This window comes from Sinocyclocheilus anshuiensis, unplaced genomic scaffold (genome assembly GCF_001515605.1).
Source record: "Sinocyclocheilus anshuiensis isolate Anshui unplaced genomic scaffold, SAMN03320099.WGS_v1.1 scaffold396, whole genome shotgun sequence".
NCBI classification, from domain to species: domain Eukaryota; kingdom Metazoa; phylum Chordata; class Actinopteri; order Cypriniformes; family Cyprinidae; genus Sinocyclocheilus; species Sinocyclocheilus anshuiensis.
In genome coordinates, this window is record NW_015558623.1 from 454,392 (window position 1) to 471,045 (window position 16,654).

Sequence of the window (16,654 nt, forward strand, 5' to 3'; positions counted from 1 at the left end):
GTGTGTGTGTGTGTGTGTGTGTGTGTGTGTGTGTGTGTTTTCCACTTGGTATTTTCTGTTGTCCAGTCCTTTGGTGATTTCCTCAAACTCTTCACCGATTTTGAATGAACAGGAGTAGTTTCAGAAAGTTGTAAAGGTTTTAATGGTGAAAGAGTCTCCGTCTTGCTCAAAAACTTTCTGCGGCTTTAGCATCCTCGCCATCTTTTGGGTGGCGAAATCAATTCCTGTATTACATATATTACATTGCACAAGGTTAAACCCATATTCTTTGTAAATACATTTACAATACCATTTTCCCTTATTAAAAAAAATAAATGAAATAACAACTAAAATAAATAAATATGAAAATATATATGAATTAAAATATAAAAAATAAAATGCCTACTATGCATATGCATGTAAAATACCTAATATATAAAATATGAAAACCCTGAGAAATGCAATGAATGACATATTCACCAAGAGCCACCATGTAACCTTCAAAGTTTGGATTGTCCACTATGTCTCAGGTTTCACTGTAGTTTGCAGGCATGCTTGATCCTGTTGATCCTGAAGCTTTTGAACCTAGAAGCTGGAATTGAAAGGTTCATGTGTGGAAATGAGAGAAGCAGATGTGGTGTGTTGTATTTCATAGCAGGTCTGTGTGTAGTAATTTGGGGTGATTCCTAGGACACAGCAGCTATCTCAGAGGCTTGTTCAGAGGGATTTCTTTAACTCTCATACAGGCAGGCAACTTTTCTTGACCCTCTCCTCTAGGAGATGCTTCAGAAGTTGTCTCGAGGCAACATTGAGGTGGATTTAGTTCTCATATGGGTTTTATAATTCATCTATTCTAAGTTCACACTGAAAATTCAGTCATCATTTACCCGGTGTGAATGTGGGCAGTGAAGGTTCACAATAAATAAAAGTAAGACACCATAAAATGAAGTCTTCCGTGATGAACTGACCAAAATCAAAATGACCAAAAGTCATTATTTTCTGGAAAAAAAAAGGGTTTCGAATTACAGTGCAATAATAATAAATATGTTAATGAAAAAGTCATTAAAATCTCTAAAACTATACTGAGACTAACCACTAGAGGGTGTCATTTGATATTACCCAGCCGATGATCTTGCTTCTCCCCCAGAGCTACAAACCTGCTATTCCTACTGGCCCTGAGACCTTTCTGGTAAGTACTGTAATTCTTCTATGAATTGTCTTCCCTCAGGCTTACATCATTATGTAAATACTTAAAATGTTTCAGTAAGACGCATTTAAGATGCATAAATAATTTTCTTTCATTATAGCTGTACATCTTGCTAATGAAAGTGTATTCTGCTGTATATAGAATCATCTGAAGTGACAGAAACGGCACAATGCTTCACCACTTCTTAGTTCATGCAGCTTTTCAGACCAGCAGGTGGCTTCCAAGAGATCAAAGGTTAAAATTGTAAGGGGTGTGTGTGTGTGTGTGTGTGTGTGTGTGTACAGACATGTATAACATAAAAATGTTAAAATCAAAATTGTCAATATTGTTTCTTTCTGGCAGTCAGATTGTTCTTTTCATCTTTGCGGTGCTTTTCCTGGCACCACAGTTTTATGTTTTGTCAAGGTAAGCGACCTATAATGGTTTGCAGATAAAAAAAAAGCTGATCTCTTTTTATATAAAATAAATACATTCATATGCGCATACGTGTTATCATGTGATGTGATATGCCTAATATTCTGCAGTAATGTTTTCACAGGCCCAAATCTTCTCGCTATTGTGAAAAGCCACTGTTGAACAATCTTATAGCCTTCATTGTGTTCTCTTTTATAGCAACAGGTAATCTGATTTTGATATTTATAAATGGCTTGTGTTGCATGTTTTTCTGCTTTCTAATTTGAAATACTAATTATCAACCCTTCTCGCCCCATTGAAGGTTTGGCTGTAGCACTTACACTCACGGACCCAGTTCCCAAGAGCATCAGGGTAGCTTTTCACTCATTTGGGCTGTTCGCATTTATGCAGGGACTTTGTACAGTCATTCTTACCCTGTCTGCACCTCAGTGTGTAAGTGTGAAATATGGTATTATGATTTTATGTGCAAAAAAAAAAAAAAGGTTATATATATCACTTTTTATTTTTCTCAGGCGAAGACCACCACTGAATTGTATATCTTTTCTTTGGTAGTCTCTTGGGCCTGCATACTCTCAACAGGTAAGATGATATACTTGTTTTTTGGTCAGTTCCATTCCATAGTATTAAGTGTAGTAGAAAAAAATATATATAAAGGAAGAAATAACCATTGTGTCTCTACCCAGCTTTCTTTCTGGTAAGAGGAGGTCTTTGCCTGATTCACAGACTGTTTCCTCATTGGTTAAGAGATACGTGCCTCTGGGGTTGAAAATGAGCCACTGCTGCAATACGGCCTTCTACTGACACTCAATACAGGGGCATCTATTATTTACATGGTTTTCAGACAATTGTGAGGCATAGGTTAAGATAGATTCTATTTAATGACACACGTTTTCACTAATACTAGCATACAAGGGAGGAGAAATGTACGCAGAATGCATACAAATTGTACTTAGATTTTTTACATTGTGTTTATAGTTCCACACGTTTGGGTTCTATTTGGAATTTTCTGAATACAAGACATTTTAAAAGAGAAAAAAATACAACACAGATGATTTCAAAAATATATTTTATTGCTATGTAGTAAAAGCACTGCAAAATATGAAATGATGTTCGTGATAACATGTAATACGGCTGAATACCGTAGCAAAATTTCTTTAAAACATATAATGGAAAAGCAAGACACTTTATTTAAAAGTGTCGATTTGAATATGTTAATCCAGTCAGCAAGACACAAACGTCATTGAAATACACAATATGATCTCTATGATGTTAAACATTTTTGTATTTATAGGCACCTTAATAACATAGGAATCTATTTAAAATTGTGTAAATACACATAAGGACTTCAATGTGTGTGCATTTATTGTAATGTTTTATTAACATTTTCACATTAGATGATTAGATCCCTGTGGAATGTAATGTTGTTCTGCTTCACTACAAAATGTTAAATCGGTGGTTATAAATCAGACAATGCTGTCCAGCTGTGCATAAACAGCTCCTGCCTTGTTTCATAAAGCATGCAATGCTGACTAACATGCACTTCTTAGATGTTAAACAACACAGTATAAAAACAGACTTTACGAAGGTATTCATGTTTAGATATAAAACTATTGTAAGGTGTTGTGCCTTTTCAACTGCTCGACACATAATGAACCTTTGTTTTCTGAGGTATGACAACAGTCTTTGACACTAATACATTGTCAACAGTTCTGGAATGGTTTTATCAAGTAAGGCCAACAATAGAAACTCAAATCCGTCTAAACTTGAAACATTTGTTCCGTCCTAAAAACACTGGATATGCCATCTTAGGTAATAGGCAAGTTTTGTGTACATGCTTTATTAGGATTTCTTAACCTGAGGTTTGTGTCTGATGAATAATTGCAGCTATATAAAAAGTAAAAAAAGTAAATTACAGAGCATTCAAATACATGTTTTATCTGATCACTGCTTGGTCACAAAAAAAAAGTAGAAAAAGTGTTTAATAAAAATAAAACTTTTCATACGTATCTTCTTCATTGCTTCTAAACTGTTGGATCTTGTAAAATAAGGATTTCAGCACTATTATAAGATTGATTACTTGAAAAAAGTTATTGTAAGCTACTAGAGTTCCTGAGATTTGAAGTCGTTTATAATGCAATGATTCCATAGCACAATCAAACTGCAAAGTCCTTATCACAGCATTAAAATAACTCTCACACATATCACACCTCAACTGGTGTGAAAATTAAACTTCAATTTATACTCCTCAATCATTCTCAATACAGCATTTAATTTGAGCTATAAGCCCTAGTGGGTGGCTTCACTGACCGATTTGTACTGGTCTTTAGGCCATTTATCCTAGCAATGCATCATAGTCAATGTACCATATAAGAGTACCGCTCTTCGGCTGTACTTTGGTGATGGGATACTTGGATGATTCGCCCTTAATTCGGCTGAGTTGACTGACAAGTTCATGCTTGCTCTTGCCCATAATTAAAACACCTACCCTTCGAGCCCTGTTGATGGCTGTAAATGTAAGACTCATCCTCTGGTGAGGTTTAATGGGGCTTTCTGTCAGAATTACCAAACGTTCCTCGTCGTTTTCCAACTTGGTGTCCTGAAATAGTGAGGCAGTGTGGCCGTCCTGGCCTACGCCAATCAGGATGTAGTGGAAGCTGGAGCCATTGACATGTTTCTTGATTTCCTTCTCATATAATGTTGGACCACCGTCCTCTTCCACACATAACCGTTGGGTAAGATGCACAGGCATGGGGTGGATGTTGAAGTAGGGTATGCGGATATGCTGAAGCAGGAGATCGTGAATGGACCGGAAGTTGGAGCCTGATTCTGTATGTGGCACACAGCGCTCGTCCACTTGCCATATGTGAGTGTTGCGCCACGGAAAGGTGTAGAGGTTCAGGGCCAGTGCACGGAGCAGTGCCACCGGGCTGGAGCCACCAGACAACGCCAGGTGAAACTGACCTTCTTCATGAATGGCCTCCTCAGCAGCCAAGAGAAGATCAGAAGCCAAGCGCTCCACCAGTTCCTGTGCCCAGGCAGATACCATTTCAGAGCTACGGTACTTCCCTTGCATCACTTGGAAGTTGTCCTCGGCACCAGGTTTGATCACGTTGACCACAGCTTCATGGCTAAAGGCGACCTGATGGCCCTGCAGCTGAAAGTTTAACAGGTTACCATTGGCTACGCCACCTGGATACACCCGTGGAAAGACCCGACTCAGACCTTCAAGGAGGGGAGTCCAAAACTCCCAGGAAGCAAGGAGTCCTTCGGCACTAATAAAGCTATCCTTGCGTCCAAAGAAGACGTGTGAGATCAGCTCACAATAAGCCTCTCTGGGTGTGACCGGTGACTGAATGTAATAGTCACTGAGTGGTAAACCCAGCACGTTCACGTCTTTGTATTCGGTGACCTCTTTCCAGTCACCGCTGCTCGCCAGTTTGGGCTTGAACAGGTTCTTGCTCAAAAGAATCGCAGGGTACTGGAGGGTACCGTGACCCAGATAGAATATGATCTGTTTGGATTTGCACTGAACATTGTTGGGATCCTGGACACAAAATACATCGCTTTTGAAAAGTACACGTGCATAAGAAACCCGTTCATCAAGTGCCTTGCCTGAGGTCATAAATATGGGGATACCCTCGTATTGTGCATTGTCAACATGAACGACCACACCTGTAAAGACAATTATAGTCAACGCAAGCAAGGCTAGAGTGATTTTCCACAGTCACACTGCTATGAATCAATGATTATGTTTACATGCACTTAGGAAAACAGTTTATTCCAGGATTTTCACAGAAAGCAGCATTCTGAAAGATTATGTAAATGTGAACACCATTTTTCTTTCACCTTTAAATGGATTAAGAGATTCATGTGGTCAAGTAAATGCATAAGAGGCATCCTGACAGGTTTTTGAGTGTGCAGGTAAATATGAATGCCACCTTTGCACCTTAAACAGCTTATAAGTGTTTTTCTTGTGCGCATGTAAACATACTGAATGATGTAGCCACAAAGCTCTTCCACTCACCAGCAAATGTGGGGGTCAAGCTGAAGTAGTCCTTTGTTTTATTTAGCTCTTCCTGAACCTCTTCATTGTAAGCTTGGTACTGACCTACTACCGCATTACTGTTATCTACGTGTTGAAGGGAAGCCAAGAAATTAAGCTTGTTTTGTAGTATCTCCTTGCTGTTGGATAGGTTTGCAGGAAGGTTCATCAACATAAGGGTCATGACCTCTGTGAGGTGGTTCTGGAGCACATCTCTGATGACGCCATATTGATCATAAAACTGAATCCGCCCTGTAAACGAATGATAGATAATAAGTGCCAAAGTAATTACTGAGAAGATAAATGGAGAAAGTAACTTTTTGATAACTTGCATTTATAAGCAACTAAACAGTACCTTTGGCATCCAGGGTTTCCTTCAATACAATTTCTATTCTTTCAATATGGTGCTTGTTCCAGATAGGGTCTAGAAGTTTCTTATTCTCTTTCCTAAATGGCAGAATTTTAGAGACAACCTTTGGGACAGAAAAAAAGTATTTTTAAAGCTCATGTAGATCCAGTTATTTATGTGAAAGTACACTACCATTCAAGAGTTTGGGGTTAGTAAGATTTTTTTTTCTTTGAAAGAAATCAATACTTGATTCATAAAAGATAAACAAGGATATGTTACAAAAGATTTCTATTTCAAGCAAATGATGTTCTTTTGCACTCTTCATTCATCAAAAATTCACTGTTTCACAATATTATGTTTTTTTTTTACTGTATTTTGACTGAATAAATTGAGCTTTGGTGAGCACTTCTTTCAAAAAACATAAAATCTTGTCAACACTAAACTTTGGAACAATAGTTTATGTTAATAAAATAACATTGTACCTGCTTCCCTAAATAGTGGTCAATCCTGTACATCTCCTCTTCTTTCAGCTGGCCTGACAGTTTTTTGTCAAGGGCCTGAGCACTATAAAGGTCGTGACCAAATGGTTTCTCCAGTACCACCCTCAGCCATGCGTCAGATGGGGGGCGGCAGGTGTTGTTGATCTTCTCTGCAATGTCTGCATATGCGAAAGCTGGAACAGACAGGTAGAAGAGCCTCCCTGCTTCGACCATACCCTCCTGTTCTAGCTGCTGTTTGATCTGCTGGCTGAGCTTCTCGTAGTCCTCAGTAGTCTTCAGCTGGTGATACTTGGACAGATGCAGGAACTGGTCTTTGACCAAATCACAACGCTCCACAGAGAGCTCCGGAGGGCAAGCCAGCTCCTTCAAGATCCCAAACAGCAGCGGCGTCCCCTTCTCGGTCGGCGAAAGTCCCCCACCGTAAAATGAGAAGGTGTGTCCTTTGCCTACCTGGTCAGCATAGAGCTGGAAAAAGCCTTGCCACAGGTACTTCCTGGCCAAGTCACCTGTTCCACCCACAACTACCACAGTCACATGCCCAAGACTCTTCGTAGCCTCATGATTATCTGTGTGGCCCCTCTGCCAGCATATGCTGGCCATTAGCAGCAGCTCCCATCTTATCCACAGCATTGTAATATCAAATGCCCTCCCTTTAAAAAGGAAAGATTTTAGGATGTTTGAAAAATCTATTGATGCAAATTCTGAAAAGAGTTCACAAAAAAAACAGAAAACCAAACCATGAAAACTATGATTTGTTAAGCATGAATAACCAAGGCACTGAATTGACTGGAATGCATTCAGAAGCTGGATTATGAAGTTTGCCTCACTGGCTTATTGATGGCTTTATTTCCCCATCTATAACTCAGTATAAAATGAACACCTTTTGCAAACATTTCAGCACTGCAACAAGATAAGACTTTAGTCCCTAAATAAACACTTCAGAACTATTAAGAATTGCAGCTGGATTATAAATGAAAGTGGGAAAAGATAATTATTTTTATAATTATAAAATAAATTACGTTTACACCAAAATTTTATTCACTTTTACAAAATACTAATATATATATATATATATATATATATATGTGTGTGTGTGTGTGTGTGTGTGTGTGTGTGTATGATGTGAAAGTACACTACCATTCAAGAGTTTGGGGTTAGTAAGATTTTTTTTTCTTTGAAAGAAATCAATACTTGATTCATAAAAGATAAACAAGGATATGTTACAAAAGATTTCTATTTCAAGCAAATGATGTTCTTTTGCACTCTTCATTCATCAAAAATTCAGTGTTTCATAATATTAGTGGTTTTTACTGTATTTTGATCAAATAAATTGAGCTTTGGTGAGAGACTTTTTTCAAAAACAAAAATCTTGTCAATGCCAAACTTTTGAACAATAGTGTATGTTAATGAAATAACATTGTACCTGCTTCCCTAAATAGTGGTCAATCCTGTACATCTCCTTTTCTTTCAGCTGGTCTGACAATTTTTTGTAAAGGGCCTGAGCACTGTAAAGGTCGTGACCAAATGGCTTCTCCAGTACCACCCTGAGCCATGCGTCAGATGGGGGGCGGCAGGTCTTGTTGATCTTCTCTGCAATGTCTGCATATGCGAAAGCTGGAACAGACAGGTAGAAGAGCCTCCCTGCTTCGACCATACCCTCCTGTTCTAGCTGCTGTTTGATCTGCTGGCTGAGCTTCTCGTAGTCCTCAGTAGTCTTCAGCTGGTGATACTTGGACAGATGCAGGAACTGGTCTTTGACCAAATCACAACGCTCCACAGAGAGCTCCGGAGGGCAAGCCAGCTCCTTCAAGATCCCAAACAGCAGCGGCGTCCCCTTCTCGGTCGGCGAAAGTCCCCCACCGTAAAATGAGAAGGTGTGTCCTTTGCCTACCTGGTCAGCATAGAGCTGGAAAAAGCCTTGCCACAGGTACTTCCTGGCCAAGTCACCTGTTCCACCCACAACTACCACAGTCACATGCCCAAGACTCTTCGTAGCCTCATGATTATCTGTGTGGCCCCTCTGCCAGCATATGCTGGCCATTAGCAGCAGCTCCCATCTTATCCACAGCATTGTAATATCAAATGCCCTCCCTTTAAAAAGGAAAGATTTTAGGATGTTTGAAAAATCTATTGATGCAAATTCTGAAAAGAGTTCACAAAAAAAACAGAAAACCAAACCATGAAAACTATGATTTGTTAAGCATGAATAACCAAGGCACTGAATTGACTGGAATGCATTCAGAAGCTGGATTATGAAGTTTGCCTCACTGGCTTATTGATGGCTTTATTTCCCCATCTATAACTCAGTATAAAATGAACACCTTTTGCAAACATTTCAGCACTGCAACAAGATAAGACTTTAGTCCCTAAATAAACACTTCAGAACTATTAAGAATTGCAGCTGGATTATAAATGAAAGTGGGAAAAGATAATTATTTTTATAATTATAAAATAAATTACGTTTACACCAAAATTTTATTCACTTTTACAAAATACTAATATATATATATATATATATATATATATGTGTGTGTGTGTGTGTGTGTGTGTATGTGTGTATGCTTATACATAAAATATCCATAAAATATCCAATATATTTAATGTATAAAAGTAAATAAACCTAAATGAAGGCTACATGTAATTCAGTGTTTCGGTCAGGTACAACGTATCAAGCATTACAACACTGCATAATCACTATGTGATGTTTCAACACAAAAACCGTTAGAACCAGTAATAACGAGTCATGTCTGCAAGTCATGGTGCCTTTTAATGTTTGAACTTACCAAAGTCCATGAACATATTTTTCTTTACTTTTCTTTCTTATTTTAAAATCACTCAGCACAATAAAATCCTGATAATTTGAGTTCATTATGTGTGTGGATCTTTACCATTAATAGTTTTATTGTAATGCATAGAGTATGAGGGCCAAAGGTCTATGGTAAGCCCAAGTTAAGTGGAGGGTCACATATTCTACTGACATACTGTACCTGGACTGATTGGGAATAATGACAAAAAAAGCAAGAACCACGGAAATGCAAATGTAATCTCCCACTGATTATTCCCCCTTTAGAATCAAGGTTAAGCCAACAGCCCCAGAACAAACAGACTACATTTACGGTAAAAGACCTGAATGAAGTGAAAGGTCACACAACTTGGCCAAACAGAGAGGAACCAATATATAAAGTGACAATAGTTTATGTTAGAGTTGAGAATTGCAGGAATCATTCTGACATATCTAACAGAAAACAGTCAACCAGGACGAGTCTAATTTCACGATAACTCATGTTGAGCTTGTGTAAAGGCCAAAGATGACAGAGTACATGCAACCCTAATGCGCCTCAGACAGAGCAAGCACTGTTTGCACATTTGGGTGTTGCAAATTGTTAAACACAGAGGCACTATCTAGACTTAAAATAAATACAAAAATTCCTTGAAACAATCAAGACAAAAAAATGAGCATAACAGGATGCAATACAGTTAAATAAACAGTTGCTGCACAGAATGTAATTCAGCACATACTCAGGTCATTCCTCCTGTTCATATTATATTTTGAACAAAATACACATTATTACATTTGATTAATTATAACTTTATTATTTACACAATGACATCAAAATCATGTCACTTAACCTCATTAAGGGCTATTTTATCCAGTATAATATATGATGGGGGCACCAAAATAATTTATTTAAAATGTGTGAATTAATAATACAATCCAATTAAATGTGACCATATATCGGTTTCTGATGCGAAGTACGTTTATTACATTTTAAAATATGAGAATGCACTGTATTAGAGGCGGAGGTGAGTACACTATCATCATCACAAAGTAAGTTACTTAATCAGATTCTGACAGCAGCACCTGTTATAGCTAACTGACACAGGCAGGCAAATAAAAATATAACATTTTAAACTGTAATGTACATAAAACAACTGAAGGCTGAGTGACACATACATAAGGACAAAGATGAATTTGACAGGGAGAGACTGTGAGGACATACCTGATTCACCTCTGGACAGTATCGTGTCAGCTCCAGCGGAGTAGACTGGCGGATGGTAACACTACAAACAAGCGTTTCCAGTAGATGGTCACGTGATCGTGACGCTGGGTAATATTATGGTTTGAGTAAATATCATTCGAGATTTTTAAAAATATGTTGACTGATAACACGGGGACTTATAAACCCGTGAAGTGCTTAAGGAGATATTAAAACACACATTATGTAAGTGTAAATATCATAACAGAGATATTTAAATCTCCCTGAGAGGGGAGATTTAAAAACGTGCGTGTGCTGTGAAACAAACAATTAAATTAATTGCATTCTTTGACAGTACCAGTTTAAAGTCCGTGTTGAGAAGTCAGGTAGGTTGTCTGCAGTTTTGCTTGGAAAATATTTATTTATTATTTATAATATAATTATTTATTCCTTAATTATCCAGAATTTGTATCGAAAATGTAAATCCACTGTTATGCAGATCGTGTGTTGCCCAGAGGAGGGCGATATTTGCCAATAGGTGCTGAATGAATTACTCCAAACGTGGCTTTCAGTGAACAGATTCCCCTTGTCAAGGTATAACATAAAAAAAAAAATGTTATGCTGCAGTAGAATAGAAGGCTATAACTACATTAAAAGACATATCAAAAGTTTTTCAAAACCACAAGAGTACCTAAAGGAGTTTAGGCCTTCTTACACTTGATTTCACAACATATTGAGCAATTCGTTTTCATCAGTGTGATCTTTAAAACAATCTTATCTTTGAGTACATGTGTGTGTATTCCTCTCTTGCACATTTCCTTTTTTCTTTAGAGAGCGAATGAGTCTTAGGCAAAGAGTATTCAAACAAGAACCATTCACCTCAGGAAACATGTAAAGTCATTCCCTGATTCAACCCAAGCTTTCTGAATCTGCTTTAAAGGGGTCATATGATGCGATTTCAATTTTTCCTTTCTCTTTGGAGTGTTACAAGCTCTTGGTGCATAAAGAAGATCTGTAAAGTTGCAAAGACTAAAGTCTCAAATCCAAAGAGATATTCTTTATCACAAAATAATGTTCTTTTCAGCAGCATCATATGACCCCTTTAAACCTTCTCGTAAGCATCATTAGTACATTTTAAAAGCACTACAAAAAAATCAGTCAACTGTCTGTTATTCTATAATGAATGCTTCTAATCTATATAAGCATTCAAAAAATGTATTTTGTCAGAATACGCTGACATTTGTGGATGCCCGTCAAAAGAGAAAGATATTCTTTGAAGCCAGATGGTGTAGACCACATCTACTACCAGAGGCTAATGAGGCTATGTTAACCAGTCAAACCTTGACCCCTTGATCCCTAGCAGCCTAACATAGCACATGCTAATGGTGTGAGTTTGGGGTAGGTGCATTCAACCAATGGCAGATGGGGAGTGTTTAGGAAAGCTGTTTGAAAACAGTCTATTGTTCGGAATGAATACTAGCTTGCTAAATACTGCGCAGTGTGCACTCTATACGGACTGTTTAAAAAAAATGTAAGTGAAGCATGCTACGCAAGCTTTCAGTATAATGTTCTCTAATAGCAAACTGTGTTAGTAGAAAACACTTGTGAGTGTCTAGTTGTGAGGTTTTTATTGATTTATTTATTTTAGTGTAAAAATGTCTCAGTATGCTCAAACAATAAGTGAGAAAATAGATTGCAGTTACTGTTACTTCCAGTTGTTGTAAGTTGTTACACAGGAAATAAGTCAAGTCATGTGCAGTGCACTGTGGGATACAGTATTCTATGCGTATTGATAATCTGCATGGTGTGCAAAATTGCAGAAATAGTAAGAGTAGTATGTTAGCATGATATTCCGAACATAGCTATTATTGTTGCAGTTCTACTTGGTGATGCTATAGTGACTCAAACATTATATAAATTTAGGTTACACACACTTCAGTATAATCAAAAGCATTGTATTGATGTTAGCGGCCCATTGCAGGATCTGTTCCATCATATAATGTAATTTCCTACGGCTATTATTGTTTGAATGCTTAGAGTCACTCATCACTGTTTGAATCCAAAACATTTCCTGCAGATACGTGTTTAGCATGTCTGCAAATGTTGCTACATGTCAGAGAAATTAATAAAGGAATGAACAACTTCTTAGCATTTCTTGGTAATATTTTATTTTTAAGATTTGTATTGGTTTTTAGACAAAAGACATAACATAACATATATTCACATATAAGGCCTTCCTAGCACAAGACAAATTATTATTTTCTTGGGTCACATCAATCATTGTTACAGTTATCTAAAACTGAAACGTTGTGAAATAAAATAAACTTATAAAGCCACACAGACCTATTAAAAATAATAATAAGAAAAACAGAACTGAATTACTAATGCTTGAACTAAAACTAAAATGAAAATAAAAGCTCATCAGTGCCCCAAAAATCAAAACCCATCATACATATCTCCTACAACAGTTTTCAAAAATCCCCCAAAACGTAATTCAATTTTCTTTAAAAGCCTAATATCCATTTTAAATATGTGCTATTTTCTCCAGTGCCATTAAACCATCTCCATATATTTGGTGCCTCAGGTTTTTTCTTCTTCTTCTTTACTGAAGAGCAATAAGACTTTTGCTTGTGCTTAGACATATCTATAAATGTATGTTAATTGCTTTCTTTTCAATCTGAGTTTACAAGGGTATATTTGAAATACCACCGTTTTTGTTTCAAGAGATAAAGACATTATTGATTTTATTAATCATACTCTGTACTTCTTTCCAGAATTGCAAAATTGTTTAAAAGTACCACTACAAGTCTTATACTTTGGACAAGTGTCTGAAATATTTTCATCATTAAATGTATGTAATATGTTGGAGTTACACTAACTTGCATCAACCAGTTGTATGGTCTTTTCATGAAGGTGGTTGTTTTTCCATTCCATTCAGAACAGCGAGGAGCATTGCACTGGTTGCCAGATGCATGAGAGATTTTATACCCAAATGCACATGTACTCCCAGCTGGGACCACACTAGTGTAGGCCTCCCAGCTAGATCACCAGTTAAGGTCAAAGTGAGATGTAAACTGTAAACTAAGTGACAGAAGTTCCTGTTTGTGTGACAAGTGTCTCTGGTGTAGCAAGTTTGCTAGTGTGTGCGCATGTGTGTCATGCAGGAAAACATCAGGGAGCTCAGCTGTTGCCGTCTTAACGTGCAGCCAATGGGGCTACGTGTGATTTGAGTGTGTGTGTGTTAAAGGGAGCTGGAGGTAAGAGTGGCTATGGCACCAGGGGGCTCATTGTGTGTAAGATCTCCCACACTTCTTACAACCATCCGTGTTCTTCCCATCACCCCCTTCCCACTGCCACCCTGCCACTTGCCTTCCTTCCTATATATTCAAGTTCTTTGTTTCTCCTGAAGTCCTTTGTTCTTCCTCCAGCACAACATTCCAATCAAGCTGAGCACACAAACACATGCATATGAATGTGTGCCATCCTCTTTATTGGGCCTCTTCACCAACACACATTACATGTATCATCCCTGTGTCTAAGCACTGACTAATTTAAAGATCTGCCTGCTACTTAAGAGCTCAATACTGCCAGATTAAGAAAGTGAATGAACGCTGTTAGTTAGGCGGTGGATCAAAGAAACAGCATTCCTTTAGAAGAGAACTTGTGAAATATATGCTGACGATATTTATGTAATAATTGGTACATAAACAACCTCAGCATATATTTCACAATTATACTTCAGTGCATGGTTTTGTGGAATTTTTTTTTTTATGCAATTATTTATTTTTTCATTAGTTTTTTTGGAATTCCCGATTCTGGTGTGGTAATGTATATATTTGTATATTGACTGCTTGTATATCTGTATAATGACTGCTAACTGCGTAACTGACCAATGCTACAAGTAATTGAATTCCCAAATAGCATGTCTTTCATATCACTCTGGCTTCATTTTCATTTTTCATCTTAAAATAATATTTTTTTTTGTAATTAAAGTTATTAATCAAGTTAAATATACTGTATATGTGTGTGCATTTAATTGAATTATATATATATATATATATATATATTACAATATTATATAAAATTAATATTTTTAAATATTAGTACAATTTAACTGTTTTCTATTTTATTATATTTTAAAATGAAAATTATTTCTGTAATGGCTGAATTTTCAGCATCATTACGCCAGTCTTTAGTGTCACATGATCTTTCAGAAATCATTATAATATGCCGATTTGCTGATATAGCAGTTGTGCAGCTATATATTTTTGAGGAAGCGGTGATATATTTTTTCAGGATTCTTAGATGATTGGAAAGTTCTAAAGAACAGCATTTATTTGAAATATAAATCTTTCATAACAGTGTAAAAGTTTTTACTGTCACTTCTGATCAATTTAATGCGTCGTTGATGCATAAAAACATTCATTTAATTTAACTTTTCTCATTATTTTAAACCAAGTGGATGTATGAAATCAGTTTTATTTGTTCACACAAATATCCTATAGCAGACTAACCACAGATGTAATACATCACATAGATATTCCATTAATGTTTGCCAAGCAGATAGTGTCCCAAATAATTATGGTCTTATTTTTGAACAGTGTTGACATTGTTTTATAATTTAACAAAAGTCTCTTGTTGTGAAATAAATATAATTGTGCTTACAAAATGTTCTTGCATTAGCTTTATATAAATGAAATGCCACTTGCTTTGATGTTTTGTAATCTTATGCAATGACATTCATTCGTTTTTAATTACGGCTTAATTGACTAAATACATTGTAGTCACTTTAAATCTAAATTCCATTTATGACTCACTTTTTAATTCTGTTAATTTTGCATTAATAATGTGTTAACAACTTGCCATATGTCACTGGCACATATCCCGCAGCAGCACTCCCTTCACCCCCAGTAAAGGAATCAGTGTAGGATCGGGAGCGTTAACAAAGCTTTTGAAGGGCAGACAGTCTCGACGCAGCCTACAATGGAAAGCCGCCTCTGTATTTGCGTTTTTTGGCGAGAGGTGGTGACGAGGGTGACAAGAAGAAGTTGAGGGGTGGAAGAGTTGAATGACCCTGCAGCAGTGGTCCCACTGCAGATCCATGAGCCCCGGAGTAACGGGCCAACCTCCTGGCGTGAAGTGCTTTGTATTGGCAGTTGTGTGGAACAGGGTGGAGAGGTGAAGGGGGGTTGATGGGAGTGCAGCAGATAATTCAGGCCTCCTGCAACACACATGGCCCTTGAATGAAAAGGGAGCTCGGCATTGTGAGGGCATCTCAATGGCTCTAGCTCCTCATTTGTTGAAGACAAATGTCCCTCTGAACATAAGTGTCTTGTGCTTAAACACCAAACAGAGCGAAGTCATTAATCATCCATTTTGTGTGGCCGAGGACTTGCTCCAAAAATTAAGAGTCGTACTCAACATTCATAGAAGCTGGCATGAAAAACAAAGGATTACTTTATTGAACCATTAATAAATGTTACACACAAATAAATATACTCTCACATATACACAAAAGAATATTATTAATAAGCAGATCACGTTCAGTTTGGCGTTTGTGACCAACTGCTTGCCATTTTTTCAGCCTGCACTTTTTTTGGACTTTTAACTAGTTGATATGGGAGTTTATGGGCGTGCTAGATTTTAGTGACCTTTGTAGAGGCATGTATTCTTTAATAGGGAGAAGTAGCATTCTAATTTGCAGTAATTGTATTGTATTTAATTGCATAACTAAGTATTTTCTTGCATTTGAATAATAGATAACCTAACCTAACAGGAACCTAATAGATATCTCCTCATGTTGACTGATTACATTAAGAAAAACATCTTTTGTATTACAAGTTTTCTGAAATGTTGTTTAAATATGCAAATGTGGCACTTCTTAATTAAATATGCACTAATTTGCATACATTTCCAAAACAGAAATCTGCACTATGGATGAAGCCAGGTTCAAAATTCTTGTTTCATTTTGCTGACATATGAGACTCAAAGGTTTTTACTGAGAGGATTTTGGATATATTTTTCTCTCTCATAAATCAGAAAATACTGTCAACAGCCAGAAATAAGTAAGTAAGTAAATAAAATAAAATAATCTTTGATCAAACCCTGATGTAAAAACCTTCAGAATATATATGGGAATAAAACTGTAATGTTTGTAAGTGCTACTGAAGTGGAGATTTGTGGCTT

At 36.9% G+C, this 16,654-nt stretch overlaps 2 protein-coding genes across 2 annotated transcripts; both read right to left on the reverse strand.

The window, feature by feature from the left end:
- Positions 1–2,632: 2,632 nt before the first annotated feature.
- Positions 2,633–7,217, reverse strand: LOC107680711 (GDH/6PGL endoplasmic bifunctional protein-like). The gene is made up of 4 exons (XM_016476738.1): positions 6,474–7,217; positions 5,998–6,115; positions 5,625–5,894; positions 2,633–5,272 (listed from the first exon to the last, which is right to left on the reverse strand). Exons 1-4 carry the CDS (start codon positions 7,119–7,121, stop codon positions 3,933–3,935), a joined length of 2,376 nt encoding a protein of 791 aa, XP_016332224.1. The 5' UTR covers positions 7,122–7,217; the 3' UTR covers positions 2,633–3,932.
- LOC107680690 (GDH/6PGL endoplasmic bifunctional protein-like) lies at positions 7,178–10,546 on the reverse strand. Its single transcript, XM_016476699.1, has 3 exons — positions 10,493–10,546; positions 7,915–8,582; positions 7,178–7,192 (listed from the first exon to the last, which is right to left on the reverse strand). The coding sequence occupies exons 2-3, from the start codon at positions 8,560–8,562 to the stop codon at positions 7,178–7,180; spliced, it is 663 nt and encodes a 220-aa protein (XP_016332185.1). The 5' UTR covers positions 8,563–8,582; positions 10,493–10,546.
- Positions 10,547–16,654: the final 6,108 nt, after the last annotated feature.

Coding starts and splice junctions, on each gene's coding strand:
- LOC107680711 (XM_016476738.1), bottom strand. CDS start 7,121: ATGCTGTGGATAAGATGGGAGCTGCTGCTAATGGCCAGCATATGCTGG. Junction 6,116..6,473: donor ACCACTATTTAGGGAAGCAG/GTACAATGTTAT, acceptor TCTGTCCCAAAG/GTTGTCTCTAAAATTCTGCC. Junction 5,273..5,624: donor CTTGACCCCCACATTTGCTG/GTGAGTGGAAGA, acceptor TTGTCTTTACAG/GTGTGGTCGTTCATGTTGAC.
- LOC107680690 (XM_016476699.1), bottom strand. CDS start 8,562: ATGCTGTGGATAAGATGGGAGCTGCTGCTAATGGCCAGCATATGCTGG.